The sequence below is a fragment of the Triturus cristatus genome, chromosome 3_2, assembly GCF_964204655.1.
Source record: "Triturus cristatus chromosome 3_2, aTriCri1.1, whole genome shotgun sequence".
Classification (NCBI taxonomy): domain Eukaryota; kingdom Metazoa; phylum Chordata; class Amphibia; order Caudata; family Salamandridae; genus Triturus; species Triturus cristatus.
In genome coordinates, this window is record NC_140584.1 from 319,022,814 (window position 1) to 319,047,964 (window position 25,151).

Here is a 25,151-nt window from a genome sequence, read left to right on the forward strand (position 1 = left end):
AAGTATTAACCTCTAAAGAAAGTTCAGAAGCGTCGATTTAAATAGCTGAAAAATATTAAATCTCCGCCCTAAAGAAGATTTGAAATCTATATTGAGGGCGACTCATAAAAGATGGAAAGAAAGTTGGTGGTAGCTCGTTTGAAATCTCCGACCTCCTTTCTGCACCAGGGACAGTTCTGCGAACTATTGTAAATAAAAGAGCAGCAGATGTTCAGTGATTGAAGAATAAAGCCTACTTAGCACCATTGCTGCTCCCCTCACCAGAGGCCCCTTGAAGAGGCGACGCCCTCCGCCCCGCCTCACCTGAGCATCGCTGCTCCAGGAAATCCAGCACTGGCGCGGCCCATAGGGGGCTCCGCAGGAATCCGAAGACGCTCTCTACCACCCATTCTTCAATATCCGCCATGGTGGTTACTCCAAGGACCGGGCGCTGCCCTGCAGCTCGTAAGAGGCGCAGGGACAGGAGGTAAACAAACCCCACACGCGCCTCTGCTCACAACCACTCCAGCCCAATTGGACTGCAAACGCTTGATTGGGTCGCTACGGCAACGGACATCATCGAAGGGCTCTCGCGTCACCGAAACGGTTTATTGGCTGAGAGAGTGCAGACTGCAGAGCATCAAGTATTAATACAGCGCATGCGCGAGCCTACTCTACGGCTACATTATTTCAGGTTTTGACCTGCACGCTGGAGTTGTTTTCAGGGGGTGTTTGTGGTGTCTAGAAGATATTTGTGTACAACATTATTTTACGGCTTAAGGGTAGCTTTAACCAGGGTTTGGACAATCGGCATTGTGCGAAGCGTCTCCGGCTTGCGCTACATGTGACTTGTTCACCTCTATTTTTGAATCTGAAAATCTTTCAAATTAGAAACAAGGGTCATATCGGCCTCAGGGGCAATCTGGCAGTACCCTAAGAGACAAGCACACCGCCGCCTTTCTCCGAGGTGAAAGCATAAATGCCTCGGAGAAAGGCAGCGGCATTTTCGGATTCGGGGGCATGTTTTCGGATTCGGGGGCGTTTAAACACACCCATCGAAAAGTAACGAAAAACACGCCCCCGAATCCGAAAAGGACAGGGCCTGTTCGGAGAGACAAAGCCTCTTCTCCAATGGCTGGCCAGCATTTAAGAGGCCAGCCAATGGAGAAGAGGAGAGAAGAGGGGCGGGTTCAAGCCCCTCTTCTCCAAAACATTAAATCTCCGGACTTCCGGTTCTGCCTTCGGCAGACCGGATGGTCCCGAGACCTAAAAATGGGGTTTTGAAAGCTGACCACATGCTCGTGCGTGTGGTTTTGCTTTTGCCGGCATCCATTGGGTTTTGCGTGTTTTAAAAAAAAAAAAAAGGCACGCAATTGGGCGAAGGCGGGCGCATGTCCCGCCTTTGCTCCGCCCATTCCCGTCCGTGTCTAGCACAGCAGCAGCGCGCGTTCACCTCGCTGCCGCTCTCTCTCACCCCAGCTCCTCTGTGGTGCGCACTCACCACTGGTTTCCTTAGTGTATCTTGTTTTCCTCACTTCGACCACTGGTTACAGGACATGCAACTTCAGGGCATGGTGTCATGTGGAGGCAGTAACGTGTATTCACTGGACAGGCTGCCACAAGGGAGGGAGGAAAATGCAGTAACGGGAGAGTGACTCAGGGAGGCGGCAAAGTACAGCCTCAGGAAAGGGTGTAACAGGGTGTCTGGGCAATGCAGCCACATGGAAGGTTGTCTTGGGGAAGGAAGCAAGTGTGTGCAGCTGAAGAACAGAGTGGCAGAGGGGGGCAGGGGGCTTGCAGCTATAGAAGAGAATGTCACACCGACGTAGAAGTATACCGCTATGGGGCAGGGAGTGACCAGAAGCAAGGGGTATGCTGTCACAAGACATGCTTGCACATGGATTTGTGCATGTCCCATAGAACATCTGTAATTCCATAATCAGTTTAAAGTTTTTAAGTATATTCCCAGGGATCCAGTCCTTTGTTCTTGCCATTTTACTAACAGTGCACCAGTCTGCAGCTCGGCGCGCGAGTGATATATGAACGTCACCTTGTGTCACCGCGTGCAGCATAATTTAGTCAAACGTGCTGTATAATTGCAATGGACGTGCTTATAATGTAATGAGAGAGTGTAGCTAATGAGGATGACCTTCTCAGGGAATATTTGGGTGGATGGGGACACGTTATATGCGTGCCTAGTAGGAAAGATGTGTTCCCTCAGGGCTGTTTGTTAGCCAGGATAGCTGATGACTCCTTCCTCCATATACCCCTTGAAGTGGCCTCTAGGTCCCCAGCCTACTTTGGGGTAGGGAGTTAAGATGAGGGGTGTTTCTGTGGCCTGTATCGCCAGTCCACTACTGTAAGGGATGCCCGGAGTTCGAGGCCGTAAAGGGCTTGAAGCTGCTCTGTACTCTTGCAGCCATCCTGCTAAGATACTGCTTCCTGCTACGTCTGCACCAGTAACCGTGGACACATTCAGACATCAAGAGCATAGTACCCCCAGGGGCACCCCGCTGTCCCCCCTCCCCCAAATTAGGTTACCCAATGACACACACGAGACAGTTGGAGTTGGGTAACAATGCTGCAGGTTTATTACATAATTCCAAGATATGTAATGGGTGGGTTATCTTACGGGCGATCCAAGGGCAGGCAACCAACTGGGTCGCCTGCCCGCCTGATGAGCCGGTCAGCGCGGGAGCGATGCCCGCCAGTGCTGCCCTCCAGGTGATTCTTTCTACGATCACGTGCCGTTGGTAATTCTACTCACGCCCCCCCTCTCGGGGCGGAGCGTCGCATAGCAAGCCCCCGGTTGTTCAGGCCCACAACCGCCCGCAGGACTAGCGGGGCGCCGACACGGCTTCCGGGACCTCTCTGGAGGCTCCTCGTTTTGGCTCAGGCACCCCCTTTGGTGCCGCGCAGAGGTACCCTTTGTACCGGCCTGCTTCCAGATCGCCCTGTAACTCCGCCACAGCCCTGGAGGCGGCTTACCGTCGCAGCCAGGGCCCCCCACCAACCCGCTATAGTCTTACCTGCAACCTTTCCTATCTAGGGCTTCCTGCAACTAGCTGGAAGGGAACCATCCTAGCAGAAAGAAGAGTTTGAAATTCTGCCACCTCATAGACAGTGTGACAGCGCTAGCGGGACTCAAACCCTGTGGGATCCCTTATGTCCACAGGCCCTAGACTTACCAGTGAGCTATAGCTCCTGGTGTTGTAGATGGCCCCATCTAGGTCCCCAAGGCCCCAGTCGCTATCCTAACCGGATAGGGTCCGCTGCAAGAGAGGACCCGATGGGCCTGGGGAGATGCGCCAAGAACTATACGTGCCCCATGCGGGCAGGTTACCCTCTTCACAATTCTGGGCCTGCCCTCTATGGCTATGAAGGCGAGAAGGGTTTTCATTAACCTTTGGCCAGTCCCCTCTGATTGCTCAACCTGGAGCACAGGAGTGCTCCTGGCTGCCAGCACGTGACCATGGGCAAGGGGCGACTCTTGCCCTTGCCCACCATCCCTTATTCCTTATGGGAATTATGCCCCTACAGATCCCTCAGTGATGAAACCCCCTAGGTATACCAGCTACGGGAATCTGTCTGGCTTTAAGCATTGCGCGCTGTCGGTAAAGTTCAAGCCTTGAGGATTGAGTAAGTCCTACTACGCCCCTCCCATCATGCTTCCCAGTAGGAGGGTGGCGGGGGGGTGCCCCCCACTAACCCAGAGCATCCCCAGCGGTGCCAAATTCCTGCTCCATTGAAGTAGAGATTTAGTGCACCCTGGCCGTGACAAATGTACTATTGACATAATGTCCCCTTGTGTTTGCCCCGCAGACACCCCAGTTATTGGGATAGCAGCACCCTATGTTGGCAGGCTGCGCCCCTAGCGCGGTAAACGTGCCCGTAAACCCGGATCCCAGACTCCCACCGCTACAGTACGCGACCAGTGAATCCGGTGGGGGGTACCCGCAACCGCAATGGTCCCCTAGACATCCCAGGGAACGGAGTTGCTGGAGAGCAGATGCCTGTTACCCACACGCTGATACTTTATCTGTTGCTGACAACAACGACACACGAACCAAGCCCCCCTTCAGCAAAAGGTTGGAGACGAGGGACACGTGGTCACGTGTGGTCAGGATCGGACAGCGCGACCCTTGCCGTGAATAGCACTTTTATATGCGCGAACTCGACCCGAAGGTATAGGAGCGCTGTGCATAAGCACCATATTTACACCCATATTCGGGCACTGGAGTGAGATCATATGGCGATATTCACTGATTTACTCAGCGTCACCCACCCAGCGTGAACTCGATCCGGAGGTAATGGCGCGCCGTACGTGAGCACCGTATATACATACATCATCGGGCACGTGGATATTAATTAACTTATCTGCCCGGAGTCACAGCGTGACCCGCCCGAAGGTATTGGATTGCAGTACATGAGCCCCGTATTGGCATACCTATTCGGGCACGGTGGATTAGTGATTAGCTCCAACCGTAAAGCGCGCGAAATTATTAGAGCGCCGGACACTAGCACCGACCAAATAACCCATTCGGGTGCAGGGGGTGTCGTAATGCCCGGAATCACCTGATGCGCGCGAATGAGGGCACGAGCAAATTAATACCTGCACTTGTATCATGGACTTCATTATAGGAAGCCAGCCCATACACGTTGCATATTTATCTAGCGTGAACTCGACCCGAAGGTATTGGAGCAAAATCTTGTGCACAATGCCTGCTCTTGTATCAAGTGTCTGCCGTATAGGAAGCCAGCAGATACACGTTGCTTAAATATTTGTATAGCGCGAACTCAACGCCAAAGGTCTTGGAGCGCTTTACATGAGCACCGTATCTACATTACACCATGCAGGCACGGGTAGCGTAAGCGATTCGTACCATATAACACAATCCCTGTGCCAAATCACGCGAACACCGCACCCGATTAACCATTGAGGTGCGGGGGGTTTAGTAATGCCTGCAATCGCGTAATGTGAACAATGCATGTACTTGTGTAATGTATCTGCCTTATAGGAGGCTGGTAATTACATGTTGCATATTTATCTAGCGCGAACTCGACCGGAATGTAATGGAGGACTTAACATGAGCACCGTAATTACATTACACCTTCAAACAGGGGGTGCTTAAGAGAATCGTACCATATTACACGCTCCCCGTCCCGGATCACGCGAGCACCGCACCAGATTATCCATTGAGGTGCGGGGGGTTTAGTAATGCCCGCAATCGCGTAATGTGAACCATGCATGCACTTGTATCATGTATCCGCCTTATAGGAAGCCAAAAATACAAGTTGCATAAATATATAGCGCGAACTCGACCCGAAGGTATTGGAGCGCTTTACATGAGCACCTTATTTACATACACCTGCGGACGCGACCTCAAGGGGCGGAACCCCACTTCCCTAAACCAGCGTTCAGCTTGCAGTCGTCGGACTACCCCACCTCTGCAGGTCACCCCACCTACGCACGCAGCCCACTGCATGCCCCCCCGCCCTCAACGGCAGCCTAGCCGACGGGAGGGGGCGATAACCTTATCCAGGGAGCGCCAAGGGGGTGCACCGCCCGCGATCCACGGGGACCCAGGCAGCTCCCAGCCTTGCAGTGCTGGTGTATTAGGGCCGTGAACCGACGCTAATCTCCTAACGGCTCCCCCGGCGCGGGGCGTGCGGCTTCTTTGCCGTCGCACCCCCATTCACTTACTTTGCTTGCGAGGGCCGCCGCCATTGAGAAGTATGCCCCGCGGGCGAAAGGCCGACGGACACACGATACAGTGTGCAATGAGCGTTCTACCCTACACTGAATCACGCTGCGGCGACGCTTGGGCAGGGGAAAGTTTAGACCTTGCCCGCGAAACCCCCTGAACCCTAGTTCGATGCGGCCGCCAACCATTATCTCGCTGCGGCCGATGCATAGGCAGGAGGAGGTCTGGAAGGCATTGAATTCATTCAACCGTCCCGTGCGTTTCCTCACCCTTCTATCCTCCCCCCGCCTTCACCCCGCAATAGCACTTCCTCAAGCATGCCCACGTATATAGCTCCATCTCAGTGCGCCCTGCCAACGGTCCCGAGGCGGAGGGGAAGTGCCGTAATGTCCTGGGAACCTAGTGCCTCCCCCCCCCCCCAATATTATTTATTTCATGTAGGTTTGAATAGCGCGAAGGTATGACGGCGCTTTACATGAGCATCGGTTACAATATTTATTTAATGTAGGTTTGTACAGCGCGAAGGTATGATGGCGCTTTACATGAGCATCGGTTACATTATTCATTTAATGTAGGTTTGCACAGCGCGAAGAAATGACGGCGCTTTACATGAGCAGCCATCAAAATATTTATTTAATGTAGGTTTGTACTGCGCGAAGGTATGACGGTGCTTTACATGAGCATCGGTTACCTTATTCATTCAATGCAGGTTTGTACAGCGCGAAGGAATGACGGCGCCTAAAATGAGCACCGGTTACATTCCGACGCGGGGAGATTAAGTGATTCACCCAGAAGCACAGGATGTGGAGTCGACCTCTAGGCTCGAACCTTGGTTTCCTGCCCCAAAGTCGAAAAACCAACCGTCAGACCACAATCGCTCTCCTACAAGGCACGATGCGGACGCGGGCCCGAGACTCGAAGACCCCGCCCCCCGGATTGAAGACATGAGCCACGGCCCTTGTAAAGGTTTGCTCTCTAAGCCTTTATTCGTTATCGAGCCGCCGCGCAACCCGAAGACATTGTAGCGCACAGCCCCGTCATTAAATCAATATTTAGGCACGGGATTCGCCCCGAATCACAGAATGCGGACGCGGGCCCAGGATTCAAACGCACCAACCCGATTGAGATCGAGAACCTGAGCATGCCTGTATTCGTTATGTAGCGGGAAAACAGGCCGCAGTTATTGGAGCGCAGCAGCAGCGTAACGTATTAAACATACATCTTTAAACCGGGGGAGATTAAGTGATTTGCCCCGAAACCCAGAATGCGGACGCGGCCCCGAGACTCGAAAACCCCGACCGGATTGTGTTTGAGGACCTGCACCTCAGACCTTGCAATCAGATTCCTTATCATTGTTCATTATCCAGCGGGCACTCGACCCGAAGGAATTGTAGCAGCGCCGTATCTACCTATATATTACTCCACTGGGAGATTACGTGATATGCCCCGACTCACAGAATGGGATGCGAGCTCGCGGTTCGCCCCCTCTTTCTTTCTGCACCAGAGGTGGCCGCGCGGCCGACGGACCACATCCCTTTCCCCTTCGTTTCCGGTAATAACAATCGTCAGCATCACCAGCCTCAGCAGCTCATTGGACGCAACCCCCCCCGGTGGGCTGCGCTTCCCCCGATGCAACGAAAGGACGCGACCCGAGGCCCGCCCCAAGGTCTCCAACGCCCAGGAGCAAGCAGGCCGCAGGGGCCAAACCATCGACACAAGAGGCCGGGGCCGCAACTCAATGGCATCCGCCCCACGAAACTGCCCCATGCGTGGCCCGCACTCCCCAACCTCCGCAACGGTCCGGGCGAAATCAAAACAGCGCGCTCTTTAGCCCAACCCCGCCTCCCCAACCCCCCATGCCCCCATCTTGCATCCCCTCCGCCCGTGGCGATCCTCGCCACAGGGCCCCGTCGACCTGGTACTGTCCAGGGACAGGGCCGGGGCGGAGTGGGTGCTGCAAGACTCACCAGAACAAGAAGCGTGAAGGCGACGACGATCAACAGTGCCGCGGGGGCCGGAGGCGCATGAGGACGGCGCGGACCGATGCTGCGAGGTGAGGTCAAAGGCGAGGTGGGCGACAAAGAGGTCGCCAGTGAGGGTGGGGGAAGGCTAAATAGCCTCCCCCTCACACCTGGGCCAGGAAGTGACACGCATTGCGCGTCACTTCCGGCCCTGCCAACGGAGGGGGGCTCTGGTCTGCGTCCCCGCCCCCCCCACAGGGAGGGGGTGGGGAGGGGTGACCGGTGCCCCGGGGCCACTAAGGCGCCGACCGCCGAGTGGCGGTCAGCGGCAGAGTGCTTGGAGCCCCCCTCAGGGCAGACTACTTATGGACATGGCACTCCTCAGTTAGAGGCCCACAAATGTGGACTGCCAAAACCCCTTAAATGAGAAAAAGAGACAAGTGATACTAGCTTCTGTCATCGGACAGGTGAGTCAGAACTACCCTCCGTATGTAGAGTAACGACAAAAATGATTTGGACAAAAGTACCTGGAATTTGTAAAATAAGAGCGTGACTGTAAGCCTTAATATCATTCCCTCGCTCCAGTACAGTCCAGGTAGAATTTGAGATTGTGTGAAGGCACAACAAAGGCCCCTTTGCCTTTAGCACCTCTTTCAATAGCCCATCACGCACCCCTTTAATATGTCATGACTGACCTTTAAGAGTCAAAGTTTGCAACATTTTACCCCCGTTAAAAAAAAACTCTGTGTGGTAAACCTCCCCACCCCCTTCCGAATTCCCTTCCTCCTTGCACTCTCGCTGCAGTTAGACTCTGGACATTGGAGGGTATCAGAAAGGCAAGTGGGTGGAAGCGGTAGGAAAGTGGGTGGCAGCCTCCATACCATTCAAAGGACACCTTCCAGTACTGGTAACACACTTACAGTACCTCTCAAAAATAATAAGTCTTTGTCACCATGAATGTGCTGGCTCTCAAGTATCATTTATTTTGTACTAATTAACCAACTGCACACCTTTACATCTCTTCAGTCAGCAGACATCATGGAGGGAAGGCCTGTTTCTTCATTAGCTGCCTGTCTCTCCTTTCCCTACACAGTACAGGAGACTCCTAAGCCCTAACCCCCCCCCAGCCCGCCCCCTCCCCATTCCCTTTCAGTCTGAAACAACCTAAGCTCAGCATTAACAGTTCAGGTTGTTTTCTTTTTAACAAAAATATTTGCAGAACTGGACAGTGGAACCAAATTAGCCCTGGCGAAAACCTACCCATCTCCAAGACCCGCACAATGTTTTTCTCTGCCACAAACAAAGCCTTGCACCTGGTGGTCCACAATGATATGAAAAATCACATTCCCATTTTGCCTATCATCCGAGGGAGGATTCTAGAGGAAGTGAACAGTACTAGCCATCATCGAATGCCTAAAGTGTAATGGCAAATGCAGGAGCTTTGTGGCAGTACAAATCCACTTATCAATACCACTGTGGTGGATGAGGAAGTGAATAGAAATCAGGGTAATTAGGACAGGCTGGGCGAGGGAGAAATTCAGGGACGGAAGGTGTAAGGAAGTTAGTAAGGCATGGCAAGTTGTACCTATGGTTGCTACACTCGCTCGAAGGACTGATCATCTGCACTTATAGTTCACCTTGCAAATAGCAGACACAATCGGAGGGAACATTAGAACAACATTTAACACAATTACACGCCTAATAACCTGTACTTTAGCCTTTACAGCCTTCACTGTCTTGCAAAGACCACTGTCTGACTTTGCCAGTGGTTATGTGCCTTATGGCCTGGTCAAAAGTGCACATTCTGATGTAATAAAAAGGTTATCAGGGCTTCAGGTATGGCATGATTAAGTCATTTCAAGCCCTGTCACCATCAATGGGCTTCCTGTAAAATGCAAATAGACATGGATGTACCGATGGGCATCAGAAGGGGTCAATGGAGTCTGCAGACTATATTTTGGGACACTCTTTTGTCCTTTGCCCCCTGGTAAAGGCTGTGACCACGTGTCAAATCAACATAGACTCTATCCTCTACAAAGATAGTGAAATAATTAACACATTAGAAAACAAGCATTTGCAATGCAATACGACTCGCATTATTGCTAAATAATGCAACACCAATAGCTCAAACTTTAATAATGCAAGACCTATTGCATTGCAAATGCTTGTTTACTATTCTCTTTTCTGGGGATACAATTGATGAAAAAAGCTGACTCAAGGCCCAGAGTCCACGCTCAGGCAGAGTCCACGCTTCTGCCTGTAACAAGAAAAGTAGCAAAGAACACGCTATGGGGCAAAAAGACCACTGAAAGGATTGACGCACCCTTCAGATTCTGGGCTGCAATTCAACTCCAGGGTCCAGATGGATATGCAACAAAATTCTACAAATAATGTAGGGGCATGTTTGTTTATTTAACCTCGAGCAAAACATTTGTACTATTTACGCCTGACCGATTCTATTAGATCTACAGATTAATACACCTTCTTAATGGCAAAGTCTGGTAAGGACTCAACTCGAGCCCAAATCACATGTGGGATTTTTTTAAACACCGAGTTAAAAATAAACAAATTCTTCCTTCCAAATTAAATATTAGAAGGCATGCAGAGGCATACAGTAATATTGTAAGAGTCAAACCGTTGAGCCCGGATGCAAATTCACCAGTCAAACCTTGTGCAATTTGTTCCTGCAAAAAGACTGGTGTTCAGGACAATTATTGGGACTACTAATGATGCCTGAATGTTATTCCCTCTTTCATGTAGGGGTGGTGGGGCTTTAATTCCACTGTATTACTACACCCTGGAATTGCAGTTACCAGGTGCGATGATAGGGATGCTGTTTCCCGTGCAGGCTGGAAGGTGTATTCTGTGTAGGGCAGGTAGACCTGGGGTGCTGTAATGGCTGGATTTTCTGTTTAGATGGGATCAGCCCCCAGGGGCCCCTGTGACCCAGCCAAAACGTACTCACCTTCCCTTCTTAGATCATATTTACAATGGGTAGATATAAAGATGAATATACAGGTCGCACCTAAGAATGGGGAATGACAATATACATATATGGATTTTCTACAATATCTTATTCACATTAGTTGGCCTCGCGGTCGCCCTGACCCAGACCGTTCTACCCTAGGGCAGATTTGACACGCAATCCGGCGTGTCTACACACGGGCCTGCAGAACCCAATGCTCCCTTTTCCCAAATTGTTCGCGATCCTGCGAAACTTACACGGCGGTATCCCTCCCGCCGCTCTCACTTACACACGGGCTGCAATCCGGCAGTCCTACACGCTGGTAATCCTCCCCAGCGCTCTCATTAACGCCGCATATCAACGACGACCACATTCCTATGAAACGTTATTAGGATGATATCTCAGCGATCTACTTAGGATAAAACTAAAATAATAACTTTGGATATGGATTCAGATTGTATAGTGTACTCCGTGCTTACGACATCAAAGGTCCACTCACTCCCTCCTTATTTGATAACTATTCGTCTGATCGGGATTTCTCATCCGTTCGTCTAAACAGTGCTCAACTAGGAGCATCATTTACCAAGATTGAACACAAGAACCAGGTACACGATAATTCTATATGAATTAGGGCATTTATTAACCATAAACATAAATCACATTACTATGCAGCATTACATTTGCACAAGAAATAAAAGGGAAAGATTAGGGTGCACGCACTATAAGAATCAGTCGGACTTCACCTGGTTAATGGGAAATCGGGACTCGGCAGTCATCTAGGCTCCTGTCTCGTCTCTGGGTCCTGGCTCGCCTTGCAGTCACCCTCAGCCGTCACAAGTACACGTCTGCACTGATAGGCTCAAACTCGTCTGCTCTCCCTCAGGACCTCGGAACCTTGCTGTTAATTAGCTACCGTCTCTCTCTCTCTCTGGGTTAGTGCGCTCCGCGCCACTTCTCGTTCAGTCTATCTTCAGAGAGTTTCGGTCTTAAATCTTTCTCCGACTTCAAAGATGGCGACTTGTCCACCATGAAAATGAATAATGGCAGAGATGCTAACGGCTAGATGCCGCCTACGGACTAACTGACTGAAAGACTAACACCTTTGCTAATATCACAAGCCCGTTCCTTCATGGAAATTCACGGCCAGTAACCTGCCGCCCACCAAATTCTTGTACCTCCCCGTACCAAGGACACTTTCCCAGCTGGCCAGCCTGAAGTTGTGTCTTCGGAGTGGAGAAAAATACATTCCTTCGATAAGGGTCAGCCTGAACCGGTTCTCTCCAAGCGAACAACAGCTTGAAACTAAAACATCACTTTTAACCTAGAAAGCCTTCTCGAGCTACCAGGCAGAAAGCAAAATGGAGTCTGTCTCGCTTAAGGCCTACGGAGCCCATAATATGCATAGCTCCATGAGAAACAGATCGGCATGTTAGCAAATGAGTAAATCATGACTAATACTTATATATCTAACCCCTCACTTAAATTCATAAGCCTTACTCTAAGAGAAATGGCACGAAAATGCCCTTATATCTGTCCCTGTTTATCGGCCTAATCCCTATGCTATGGGGTAATAGGCTGGAGTCACTCTCCATCATTCTCCTTCTCCAGAGAGCTGGCAAAAAGACGGCCATAACATTACACCCCTTGACTCCAGTCTATTAACCAATAACTAAACGGAGCGAACGTCAGTAGATGAATAATATGAAACAAAACTAACTGATCTACGATTTTTCGTAAGTTTAAAAAATTGTAACAGGGAGGGGACACACTGGATAAAGCAGCAAATCGCTATAAGGATGCAGACAATAATAATAACCCCTCCCAAAATTTGTCGTAAAAAATGCATGTCAGGGAGCCAGTTAAAAAGCCAGTCAAAGAAACCCTGATCTATGTGTTCCTTAATTTCTGCAGTCAAGTCGTGGAGTTTATTAATATGGGACTGGATATCTTTAGAATGGTCAGACAAATTAAAACAGCATAGACCTTCAAAGTCAGAGCAGTCATGCCCGTGTTTTAACAGCAAATAATCGATGGCCGCACGATTTTGCAAAATAGCTCTACGTTCACCTTGGGAATCTAACAATAAGTCTGACAAAACAGTAGAAGTTTGGTTGATCGACTTGACCATCCAGCAGGCCATCTTGCCTATTGTTTTAGCATTATAAACGGCCAATGCAGGAACACCAATAATAGAAAAAGCTAAACCAAGATATTCTGAACTGGAAAAAAGATGAACAGAGGAATCACAATCTTCATGTAAGGACATCGAGTCACGAACAATACGGGAATGTGAAGGAGGATGTGAAGAAAACATTAGCAAACTTAATCTAGTGATGGCACACGGGCCACCAGAGATATTCGCAGGAATATAGGGCCAAGAGGAATTCCCGCATGAAAAGAGCCATCCAGCTGGTAACAACATTGAACGATAATGGCTAGTGGCAACAACTAAACTTTTGCAAGTCATATTGTTCTTCACTGAAAAACATGAATTAGGAAGTCTTTTTGTACAGAGCAAACGTTGATGAAACGAAAAAGTAGTAGCGGCTTGGAGTTTCAACCGCAGACATTCAGAGATGGCCTTAGGATTGCAGGTCATCATAAAGCAAAGGTCACCAGGGGCAATATTAAAAGTAGTAATTCTGGAATTAATAAGGACATCCTGGTCTGGAAGAAGAGTACATGAGGGGCAAAATTCATGGGCCAAGAAGTCGCCCAAAATGACATTAGGTCGGGCATTGGACACATTAAATACATGATGAAGGGTTTCAGTAGATGCAGGGACAGCAACCAAACAGGTCGATAAAATGTCTGTAACTGATTTCATGGGGGTAAGGCAAAAATGCGGAGAGTTCGTCACTCGCTTCGCGAGTGTGATCCAAAAATTGGAGGACTTCTGCCACGCGGATCGCGTGGCTCTTGTTATCCCATCACTCGGCGTCGGTAGATGCTCTCCTCTCCCGGCGTAGCAAGCCAAAAGGAGTCCAACGACGACACATCCTGCAGCAGCAGTCCAAAGAATGATCTGAAAGAATACAAACACAGGCCTTAATTATTCTCGTAAATAACATTTGTCAGCCGGGACAGTTTCCCAGCCATCTTTCCCTGGCTTCATCACCAGAACGGTGTTGTCATGACCGGTCGCAATAATATCAGCCTGTTCAGGAGGATTTTTAGGCGATTGCACCCATATTTTAGCTCCAGGAAGATCAGATGATCCGAAGCCGTGTTGTCCACGTACAGTTAGCAACGTTGGGGCAGAGCCTTTTTTGATCTCACCACTGAAGACAGGCATAATCAATAGCTGAGCAACACGGTCAGACTTTTTGATAAACAAATCCATCTCACTGCTATTAAGCAAGAGAATCTTAATCTCTCCCTGATAATCACTGTCGATCACACCACCAAGGACTTGAACACCTTTCAGGGCCAGGCCAGATCTAGGGGCAATTAATCCAAAACTACCGGCAGGTATAGAGACACCTATGCCAGTTTCAACAATTATTCGATCTTTTCCTGGGAAGTGTACATCATTTAAAGCATGCAGGTCGAGGCCTGCGGAACCTGGGGTTGCTCTACAAGGAGCCAAAGCACCGGGGGTAATTTCCCAATATGTGACAGTGGTAGCAACAGAATTAGGTTTCGCATCAACACGTGGAGGAAACAAACGCATCAAAGGAGATTCAGCATGCAACAAAGGACGGTTATTCAGAATTAATAAAGCTTGAAGTAGGACATCTCTCCACTGGCTGTAACGGTCATCAGTCAACTTGCGCAACTGTTCTTTCAACAAGCCATTCATTCTCTCAATCAGTCCTGAAGCTTGTGGATAATATGGAACGTGAAATACCCAGTCGATATTGTTTTCCATACAGAATTCCTGCACCAATCTTCCACGAAAGTGGGATGCATTGTCTGATTGAATTTGGAAAGGGACACCATAATATAAAATAATCAGCTCCAGGGTTTTAATGGTATTTACTTGGGTAGCATTCTTGCAAGGAAAAGCGACCAAAAGGCCACTATAAGTATCAACTACTGTACAAATGTATTGACAATTTCTGCTCATAGGGAGCGGACCAATATAATCAATCTGCCAAATTTGGGCGGGCAATTTACCTCGATATAAGTGACCTCGAACAATTTGAGGCACCTCTTTCTTTCTAGAGTGTTGGCAAATGGGACAATGTAGAATGGCATCTTTAATTAAAGAAAAGGGAATATGAATTCCTCTATCAGCAGCCCACCTGTTAGTGGCTTTCTCTCCAAAATGTCCTGCCTTCTGATGGGCCCATTTCGCCAATCCCGCCAAATCAGAATCTTGCATGTCAACCACTGCCTCAGAAATTTTAGACTGTTCATCTGCAATGTTATGGAAAAATTTGTCAAGGGAATCTATTGGAGTATGAGCATCCACGTGAAAGATTGTTACAGTACTGTGCGGAAGCAGTTCCCAAATGTCTTGCCACAATTCTTTACCCCACAATTCCTTGGAGTGCAATTCCCAATTGTGCGAGTGCCATGTAGGCAACCACACCGCTAGTCCATTAGCAGTGGACCAAGAATCAGTGAAAATATGACATGTACCTGGTAACTCCTGTTTCAAAACTTGGTAAACTGCATAGAGCTCAGCATACTGACTACTCTTACCGTCTCCAGTTGTGCTCAATAATTTTTGTGTAATCGGATTGTAGGATACTGCTTTCCAATGTCTTTTGTCACCAATAAATTTCGCAGAACCATCCGTAAACCACACATGTTTTCTATCCTCCACGGACAGATCATCAAATGATTTACCCCACTTCACAGGGGACTCCTGCACTACGGGAACCGAACACTCACTTTCAGCCTCATTGGAGGGCGCCTGCGCCACTCGCTCATGTAAAACCGCCACACCTTTCGGACCCACACGTGCCCTGTCCTGAATGTACCATTTCCATTTAATCACACTAGCCTCCTGAGCATGTCCAATTCGATGGGACTTCGGTGAACTCAAAACCCATTGCATGATGGGAATTTCAGGCCTCAAAACCACAGCATGGCCTAAAGTCAATTGCTCGGTATCCACCAGAGCCCAGTAACAAGCAAGCAACTGTTTTTCAAAAGGTGAGTAACGCTCACCAGCCTCTGGCAATTTTTTGGACCAAAAACCTAATGGCACTTTTTGTCTGCCCTGCTTTTGCCATAAACTCCAATTGGCATACAGACCTTCCACGGACACATTCAAATCAACATCACCGTCACTCACAGGCCACAAATCCAAAGCATACTGAATAGCTTCTTTAGCCAAAGTAAAAGCAGTCTGTTGAGGTTCACCCCACTCAAACGCATTCTTTTTACGAGTGACTCGGTACAGTGGAGCCAAGATTTGACTCAAATGGGGAATATGTTGGCGCCAGAATCCAAACAACCCAATGAAGGACTGCGCCTCTTTCCTATTTCTGGGAACAGCAAAATCAAGTATTTTACGTTTAACTTGTGGGATCACCTCTCTGTGACCCTCATGCCAATTTATTCCTAAAAATTTTACAGCTTGAGATGGAGTTTGTAATTTGTCAGGATTGATTTCCCAACCCTTTGCTCGCAAACAATCAATAATCTGATCCAAATGAGACTGTACCTGGTCTCGTGTATCACCTTGAATCAAAATGTCGTCAATATAATGACAAATCTGAACTTGGGTATTCGTGGGCACTTCAGACAAATGTTCCGCCACCAGCCGGTGACAGATCGTAGGACTGTGTACATAGCCTTGAGGAAGACTTCGGAATGTCATTTGACGTCCATTCCATGTAAAACTGAATTGTTCCTGGCATTCGGGGGCAATTGGAATCGAAAAGAATGCATTAGCAATATCGATAGAAGCATACCATGTACCTGGATGCTTTTGAATTCTCTCAATCAATGTGACAATGTCAGGCACTGCCACAGTCAATTTAGGTGTATGTTTGTTCAATTCTCGATAATCAACAGTCATGCGCCAAGAGTTGTCACTTTTGCGCACGGGCCAAACAGGATTATTCCAAGCAGATGTGACCGGAGTAATGACTCCTGCGTCAACCAAATCCTGAATCGTAGCTGTAATTTCTTCATGACCACCTGGGATGCGATATTGTTTTTGAGAAATCACTTTCGTCGCTAAAGGGATCTTAATAGGTGGCATGCGTAGACGGCCAACCCGTACGGGTCTGGTCGAAATGTACTGTCTAGTACCAAACTGATAGTAACCATCATCCAAATGCAAAGTCATACCTTTCAAAATGTCAATTCCAATAATATATTCCAAGAGTGGCACAACCAACACAGAGTATTCTCTACGAGGAATCCTACCAATTTTAATCTCAAGTGCAGTTTGAACTGCGGGTGTTTCTTTGCCACCCAGGCCGGTAATTGTGAAAGATTGTCCATGAAATTTCTTTGACTTACCATGAATTAAAGTGGCCTCCGCCCCAGTATCAACTAACGCTCGGGCCCTTTGGATATTACGATGTTTCCAAAAAATCTCAATATCTACATATGGTCTGTAATCTCTGTGGGCCCACCTGCGTACCGGAGCTTGACCTATTTCCTAGTCATTTTTCCCGCGTTCCGTCAACCAAGACAGATCAGGGTAGATGTTTTCAGTTTTCTTCGGTATCAGGATTTCTTGTTCATATCCGTCTCCAGTACGAAACGGATTAGTATCATGTGCAAAAAGTTGTGAATTACGGTCAGAGGGTCTATTACGATCCTCCCTCCTTCGTATATCAGGGGAATAACTCCTTGCATCCCTATGTCTGCCAGAACCACGATCATCCCTTCCCCTGTCACGATCATCCTCTCTCCCCCTCCCATCACTACGACGGGGGGAACCACCACGTTCTTGGCGCCGGTCATCACGGCGATCAGAATTCACACGTCGTCTCTCATCACCACTGTCATCCGAACCACGATCATAATCATTCTTTCGCACACGACGGGCACCTTCCTTCCGATCCAAACCACGCTTACGAAACATATCCCATAGGATATTATTAGGTTCACCATCGATCTCTACTCGTTTGACACCATCAGCAATGAGAGCAAGAAACATGTCACGTCTAGAGAACTTATAGTCCCCTCCAGTACGACCCTCAGGTCGGGGTTGTCTTTCAGGTTTAAACCATTCACCCAGCTCACCAAGCTGACGAACAGACTCAAGCACAGCAGACAAAGGATTGCCAGTTTGATTAATCAACAATGTCATCATGACCTGCTTGTAAGCAACAGGAGAAGTACGTATAATGCGGTTACGCACGGAAGATGTTAACAAACCATCCAATAACCTGTCAGCAGTACTAAGGAAGATACACGTCTTCATGACTTCTTCCTTTAAACGTTGCGAAGCATCGCGCAGAGTGTACCACGGCTTTTCGTCAGAGGGCCAATCAGACTCCGTTGGATATTTATGATTACAGCCATCAGACGCAAGCTGGAGCAAAGAAGATTGGACATTACCATTAAAATTTCGAAAATGGTCCTGAATAGTAGAATCAGAACTCAAAGAGCAAAATCGTAAGCAATCAACAGCATCGAGCATAATACCGGAAGCGCCAAGCTCATAAAGACGCACCATCCAGGTAAGCAAGGCCTCACCAGGCCGTTGTTTAAATCGTTGCAGGATATCACTAATCTCCTGCTGAGTAAAATCTTCAAGACAGTCAAGAGCGATACCACCCGGATTACCAGGGGCTTGTTGTAATTTCCGTCGAAAGATCGGATGAGCAGAAACTGCGGGAAGAGCTTCCGAGGAAGCCCGCATCTTAGATTTAACAGAACAATCAGGGCAAGCTACGTCATCCGCACGGGAAGAACGAGCACGGTCAGAATCGGGAGTCAAATCAATGCATGAAGCAGATTTACAATCACGTCCGGAGCGAGAAGACTCGCGCTTGTCACCCTCCTCCGCCGAGGAGTCAGAAGTATGAGAATCCCAGATATTACCGTCCCACTCATCGGGGTTCCAATCCATTCCAGCTTTCGCTACAAGCATACGCACTTTGCGGGACGACACGCGCCCACGACGATGTTTATATTTATATCGTGCAATACGGACCGCAGCTCTTTCGGCAATGGTCTGATATGTTTCAAGTTTGTCGGCAAGCAGTTTATTTTGACAACGTAAAAGAGTATGCGCATTTTGCAACTCAACACACCGTACTTCCGTATCTTTAAATTGTTTCTGTAGTCGAACAAACTTCTCATGTAAAAGTCTGTATGCATTAAGAATAATCCATCCTCTGCGTCCTAAAATAGGAAGCTCATCGCCTTTCACTATTGGCGCCTTCTGTAGGCATGAAATCACATCGGCAGGCTCCGCCTGCTCCAAGCATGAAGACCAATTTTCACTCAAACCAGTAGAATCAGCCCACTCACGGGCTAAAGCCTCATAAGGCGTAGACTCCCAGCCGGGAATCTGAATCGGTAATTTGAAAACCGACGGAGATTTTTTCGGAAACATATTAACACGCAAAAACAACAAAACAACAAAAAAGTATATACACAATTATAAACAAAATTTTATACGTACAAGCCGAGCGCAAACCAACAAGATCAAAACAAAACAATGCACACAGGCTTCGTAAACAGTTCGTGACGCCAGATGTAATGGCTGGATTTTCTGTTTAGATGGGATCAGCCCCCAGGGGCCCCTGTGACCCAGCCAAAACGTACTCACCTTCCCTTCTTAGATCATATTTACAATGGGTAGATATAAAGATGAATATACAGGTCGCACCTAAGAATGGGGAATGACAATATACATATATGGATTTTCTACAATATCTTATTCACATTAGTTGGCCTCGCGGTCGCCCTGACCCAGACCGTTCTACCCTAGGGCAGATTTGACACGCAATCCGGCGTGTCTACACACGGGCCTGCAGAACCCAATGCTCCCTTTTCCCAAATTGTTCGCGATCCTGCGAAACTTACACGGCGGTATCCCTCCCGCCGCTCTCACTTACACACGGGCTGCAATCCGGCAGTCCTACACTTCACCTGGTTAATGGGAAATCGGGACTCGGCAGTCATCTAGGCTCCTGTCTCGTCTCTGGGTCCTGGCTCGCCTTGCAGTCACCCTCAGCCGTCACAAGTACACGTCTGCACTGATAGGCTCAAACTCGTCTGCTCTCCCTCAGGACCTCGGAACCTTGCTGTTAATTAGCTACCGTCTCTCTCTCTCTCTGGGTTAGTGCGCTCCGCGCCACTTCTCGTTCAGTCTATCTTCAGAGAGTTTCGGTCTTAAATCTTTCTCCGACTTCAAAGATGGCGACTTGTCCACCATGAAAATGAATAATGGCAGAGATGCTAACGGCTAGATGCCGCCTACGGACTAACTGACTGAAAGACTAACACCTTTGCTAATATCACAAGCCCGTTCCTTCATGGAAATTCACGGCCAGTAACCTGCCGCCCACCAAATTCTTGTACCTCCCCGTACCAAGGACACTTTCCCAGCTGGCCAGCCTGAAGTTGTGTCTTCGGAGTGGAGAAAAATACATTCCTTCGATAAGGGTCAGCCTGAACCGGTTCTCTCCAAGCGAACAACAGCTTGAAACTAAAACATCACTTTTAACCTAGAAAGCCTTCTCGAGCTACCAGGCAGAAAGCAAAGTGGAGTCTGTCTCGCTTAAGGCCTACGGAGCCCATAATATGCATAGCTCCATGAGAAACAGATCGGCATGTTAGCAAATGAGTAAATCATGACTAATACTTATATATCTAACCCCTCACTTAAATTCATAAGCCTTACTCTAAGAGAAATGGCACGAAAATGCCCTTATATCTGTCCCTGTTTATCGGCCTAATCCCTATGCTATGGGGTAATAGGCTGGAGTCACTCTCCATCATTCTCCTTCTCCAGAGAGCTGGCAAAAAGACGGCCATAACAGGTGCTCAATCTAGGAAGCCCAGATCTCGCCAATTTACAGGGTAATCGTCAGCTATGTTAAATGGGTCACATTTACATTCACTGTGTGTTGACTGATTTTATGTTCTGCAAATTTGGCACAGATCCAGCCCACCTTCACTGTACATCTCAAAGGCAGATGCACAGCGCTTCTTAACTCTGATGATGCAAAAAAATTAAATATTGAAATGCTTGACCAGTAGGCCCGAGAGTGTGCTGCCCACGGTACTCAATCTCCACCAGAGTGTGTTTGGTCAGGCACGGAAACACTTTGATAAAACACAGTAATCAGTGCCATTCACTGCAGCTGTGACAAGCCCAACCCATTCATTATCTTAGGTTTAGACACTAAGAAGTTGGTGGATCACATGAATTAAAAAAGATGTAAAACTGATGCTTCAAGTTTGGATTTGCTGCCAGTTGTTCTATAGATACCCTGGAAATTGTATCAGTATTAATATAGTCTTTAGGTTGAGAACCTCCCCCCTCAAAGTTGTCTGACAACTACCCGACAGGAATGCCTACTGCTATATGTATAGCTTAATGTGCCAATGCTCGCCACTTTGCGACTCTTCCTGCACCATGGGCTCCGAAACTTCCCCTAAGCTAGGGTTCTTCGCTCCCAGATTGGTCCACTCTTCACCATCCCGCACTGGTGGAACCGCCTTCTCAGTTCAGACAGCAAAGAACAATAAATCGATCCCTACTAGAGTAAGAAAAATTGACACCCATCTCCAATTCTGGAGTGGATAACAAACCTGTCTCTACCCACGCAGTAAGTGCTCTGTTCTAGCCAGCTCCTATATAAAGTGTAGGTAGTAGCATGAGCATCTATTCTCACACTATTCACTAACAACTCAAGTTTTGTGCAGCCATGTCCCCACACTGTTCTTAGAGCACGGCTCCAAGCATCACCTGAAGTACCTCATCCGACAGCAACACCATTCACCCATGCACTCTGAAAGGACACCCGAAACGCATGGCAAATGGGAGCACTGCGCGGTCCATCAGCGATTTGAAGTGCTACATATACGTTACAATGTAATACAAAATCATCACAAGGTGATGCGTAGATTGTATTTGACGCACAGCAAAATTAATTATATTTTTCTCTTACACTAAATTATGCTGGAGAAAGTGTAGTGTAAAAGGTCCCATGGTTCAACTCAGGTGCATCTGCCACAGAATAATTAGAATTCTGGTAAGAGATACTTAGCCTACTCCTACTAAACGATGTAGTGAGGCTTCAACAACCAGTGACCTTAAAAGTAATCATCCTGGGGGATAACAATCATGATGTTAGGTACTCACTACTCTGCAGATCAAACACACATAAGTTGCAACTATTGGTGGCTGTCAATATTTCAATAGCTTCCTACTAGAGAACAACAAGAAGGAACCGACATTGTTTGGGCAAACAAAAAGTGAGGGATGGAAAGCTTGACTTAATCGCATCCATTAGTAATTATTCAGGGGCACATTCCAGTCTGGTTTTTAATTTACTTATTCTGCTAACCCAGACAGGCAGCAGGCATATGCAAATCAGACTTGCGCCTGCTCTAGTAGGAACAGTCCAGTCCGAACTGCCAGACAAAGTCCCCTCTAGACAGGAACACAATCAATCCCAGACTGCTTTCATATTGCAAAGGGATTGGTCCATATTTGTAAAGTAGAAGATCATGACTTCCGTCGCCAATAACTAACATAATAATCCTAACCCCTGAGTTTACCTTAATGCCAGTGATTTCACGTCCTCCCTTTATGAGACACTTTGATTCACTGAATGTGGCAAGTCTGCATTTAATGCACAGAATTGACCAAAGCTGAATACTAAGATAGTACACAGGCCTAGCTTTACTAGTCAACTGGGGAAAACCAAAGACACCTTGCTTCATAAACTGCCTGCTTTGCATCCGCTGTCTGCATTATCTGACCTTATACAACCTTTTTACCTCTGGTGTTATTCAAAACAATTTTGTATTTTAATACAATTATATGTATAATTAACTAATTTATAGGGGCTTTCTGCCAGCCATCTTAATCCATTGATATGTTATCATGTTTCTCACATTTTCTTGTACCCACAACAGCAAAACGTATGGGGCAGTGGGCCAGCCCACTTCAGCCACTGGCTGATTTCACTGTGAGTGACAGCATTTTGACCTTTTACAAGCAGCACATCCACATACAAAATAGTGCCAGGAAATAATATGGCAATGTATGCCTTTTAAAGCCAAAACAAATGTTTACTTTTAGTCAATTTATTTAAGATTGATGAGGACCCAGCAGCATCCCACATAATAAAGTTTAGCAAAAACAATGACAAAACAAGCATTGACAAAGTCAAAAGGCTGGTGGTTAAGGCCGACCTATTGGCTTTCCCTATGCTTGTTTATTTGTGTACCAACTCTTGTAGCAATATTAGACCACTTAAATAAATTCATGAAATGTGAATCTTAAGCAATGTTTGCATATATCACTTTAAAAATAATAAGAATATAACTAATATGGTTCTGTGTTTTCCAAAATACCAATCAGAGTACCTTCTCCTTAGCCCTTCAATCCTTTGTAAATCTATGCCTCTTGGGCATCAATTCAGAAAATACAATTGGTTTAGAAGCACTCTTCAGCAGGCCAGCGTAGTAAATGCTGAGGGTTTTTTCTCTGGGGTTTCTAGCAAACCATTCCAATTCACCCAAAGTGCCTCTTTTTCAGTGGCAGGCATATACCTGTTGTTCCCCTCCCCTAACCACAGGTCCTGGAGGGAGAAAATAATGGAGTTTAAAGTGTTTGGGGAATGCCACATAGAAATTAGAACATTTACCCTACAGATTGCTGCATATTGTGTTAGGCTTTTCACCTTCAGAGGTGTCCTGCTGGCAGCAGGTGAAATTTCCAGGTGAAACACTACAGTTACAGTAATCCAGCATCATATCATTCCGATGGGGGTAGCAGTAACTTCCGCTACCGCCCCTATCGGAATTATCAGGCCGCTCGTTATGAAGGCCCCAGAGTCTGCCACTGTCTGTAAACCTCTTTCACCACCTTGACCATCATGAGAAAGCGATCCCCTCCATTTACAGAAAAAGATTCAAACAAACTGACAAAAAGTCAATAATATTATCCACATCAACCATGACTCGAAACATCGAACCATTTTAAGAAGACCACCATCCATGTCTCATCCTGGACGTGCGCAGGCACCAAGGCCGAACTCAGCAACAATCCAATGTCTCCAGCGCCGCTCAATAGTGCCGATATATGCAACCTCCCCCCTCAAAAAGAATATAGCATGCACAGCAATACAATAAACACACAAGACATGTTTGTTGGAAAAACATTTTGCTGCAGGTTTTATTTCATACAAGAAATATATGCCAACGTGGTGGGTTAACTTATGGGCGATCCAAGGACAGGCAACGGTGACTAAGCTAAGCTGCCCTGCCCACCTGATGACCTAACTGCACCGTGGCCAACCCAATCGGTGCTACCATTTTGTGGGGATTATCCCCATTAAATACCGTGGACCACCAGCCCATCTCTTTACTCACACCTTTTTAGGGGCGGAGCATGTCCAGGTAAGTCCCCGGTTGCTCAGGCTTACAACCGCCTGAAGGACTAGCGGGGCGCAGTCGCTTTCCTCCAGGGTCCTGCCATAAAGACTCCTGGGGTTGTTTGGCTTCTGCACCCCTATTGTGCTCCTGAAGAGGGTACCCCTATGTACCATTCAGCCTCCGGAGAGCCCTGTAACTCCGCATGCAACACAAATGAACAAGTTAACAAACAGTGTGACCAGGAGGAACCAAAAGGACAGCCAGATGGGCGGGGGCAGTTATAAGTACATCGCCCCAAACCTCCGATGCGCCGGAAATGACGCAGAATATGTGCCAGACTTTAGACACTTCCCGGGGGTCCACACGACTGGATGTGGAGATGTGCCTAATGTGGCACTAAGGTGGCTGCCCTTTTGAGCGGGCACACTGCATGTGCTGCGGGCAGTCTCACGCCGAGTCTGACTGCCAGATCGGGAAAAGAGATCTGAAATTGGTACAAAGGTGTGGAAGATTGAGGGATTTAAGCAGCGGCGTTGCCAGGTGTGATGATGGACTCATATGCTCCAGCTGCATCCCTCTAGGTCTGTTCGTAGGCCCACACCACAAGATGGCCGCTATTACAGAGAATCAGTGCTTGCTAATGCAAAGACTCTTGAGTAAACATCGAAAGAGTACAAGGAATGAGGTTAACACCATTACACTTTCCCCTGATGTTCTCAAACCATAATCAGATATAAATAAATCTCCAGCCACATAAGGCAGTGAAGTGGGATTGTTGCAGGATGACTGCAATGTATTCGATTTCATCTATTATCTTACAACCTGTAGAAGCCATGTGCAAAAAAAGTTACTAATCGCAACGGACATTAACGACAAAGCTACAACAAACATTACAGAATAAAAACATTGATTAGTCACTGCAAACACATCCACATCATTTCATATATGTAATGTAGCCAATGAAAAAAGGATCCGCCAAAAAATGTAAAGCCAATGCAGTGAAATGCCTGGTGTTTCATCCACTCTTTCCTGAAGTTACCAAGGCTTACTCCTCTGTCA

At 47.7% G+C, this 25,151-nt stretch overlaps 1 protein-coding gene across 1 annotated transcript; it reads right to left on the reverse strand.

Annotated features, from left to right (window-relative positions):
* Positions 1–11,347: 11,347 nt before the first annotated feature.
* LOC146857268 (uncharacterized) lies at positions 11,348–20,166 on the reverse strand. Its single transcript, XM_085647778.1, has 2 exons — positions 19,629–20,166; positions 11,348–13,635 (listed from the first exon to the last, which is right to left on the reverse strand). Exons 1-2 carry the CDS (start codon positions 19,659–19,661, stop codon positions 12,280–12,282), a joined length of 1,389 nt encoding a protein of 462 aa, XP_085503904.1. The 5' UTR covers positions 19,662–20,166; the 3' UTR covers positions 11,348–12,279.
* Between the last annotated feature and the right edge of the window lie 4,985 nt (positions 20,167–25,151).

Excerpts from the sequence above, each read along its gene's own strand:
- LOC146857268 (XM_085647778.1), bottom strand. The coding sequence starts at position 19,661 with ATGACTGCCGAGTCCCGATTTCCCATTAACCAG. Across the intron at positions 13,636-19,628 it reads CCCGATTTCCCATTAACCAG|ATCATTCTTTGGACTGCTGC; the intron begins GTGAAGTGTAGG and ends GTATTCTTTCAG.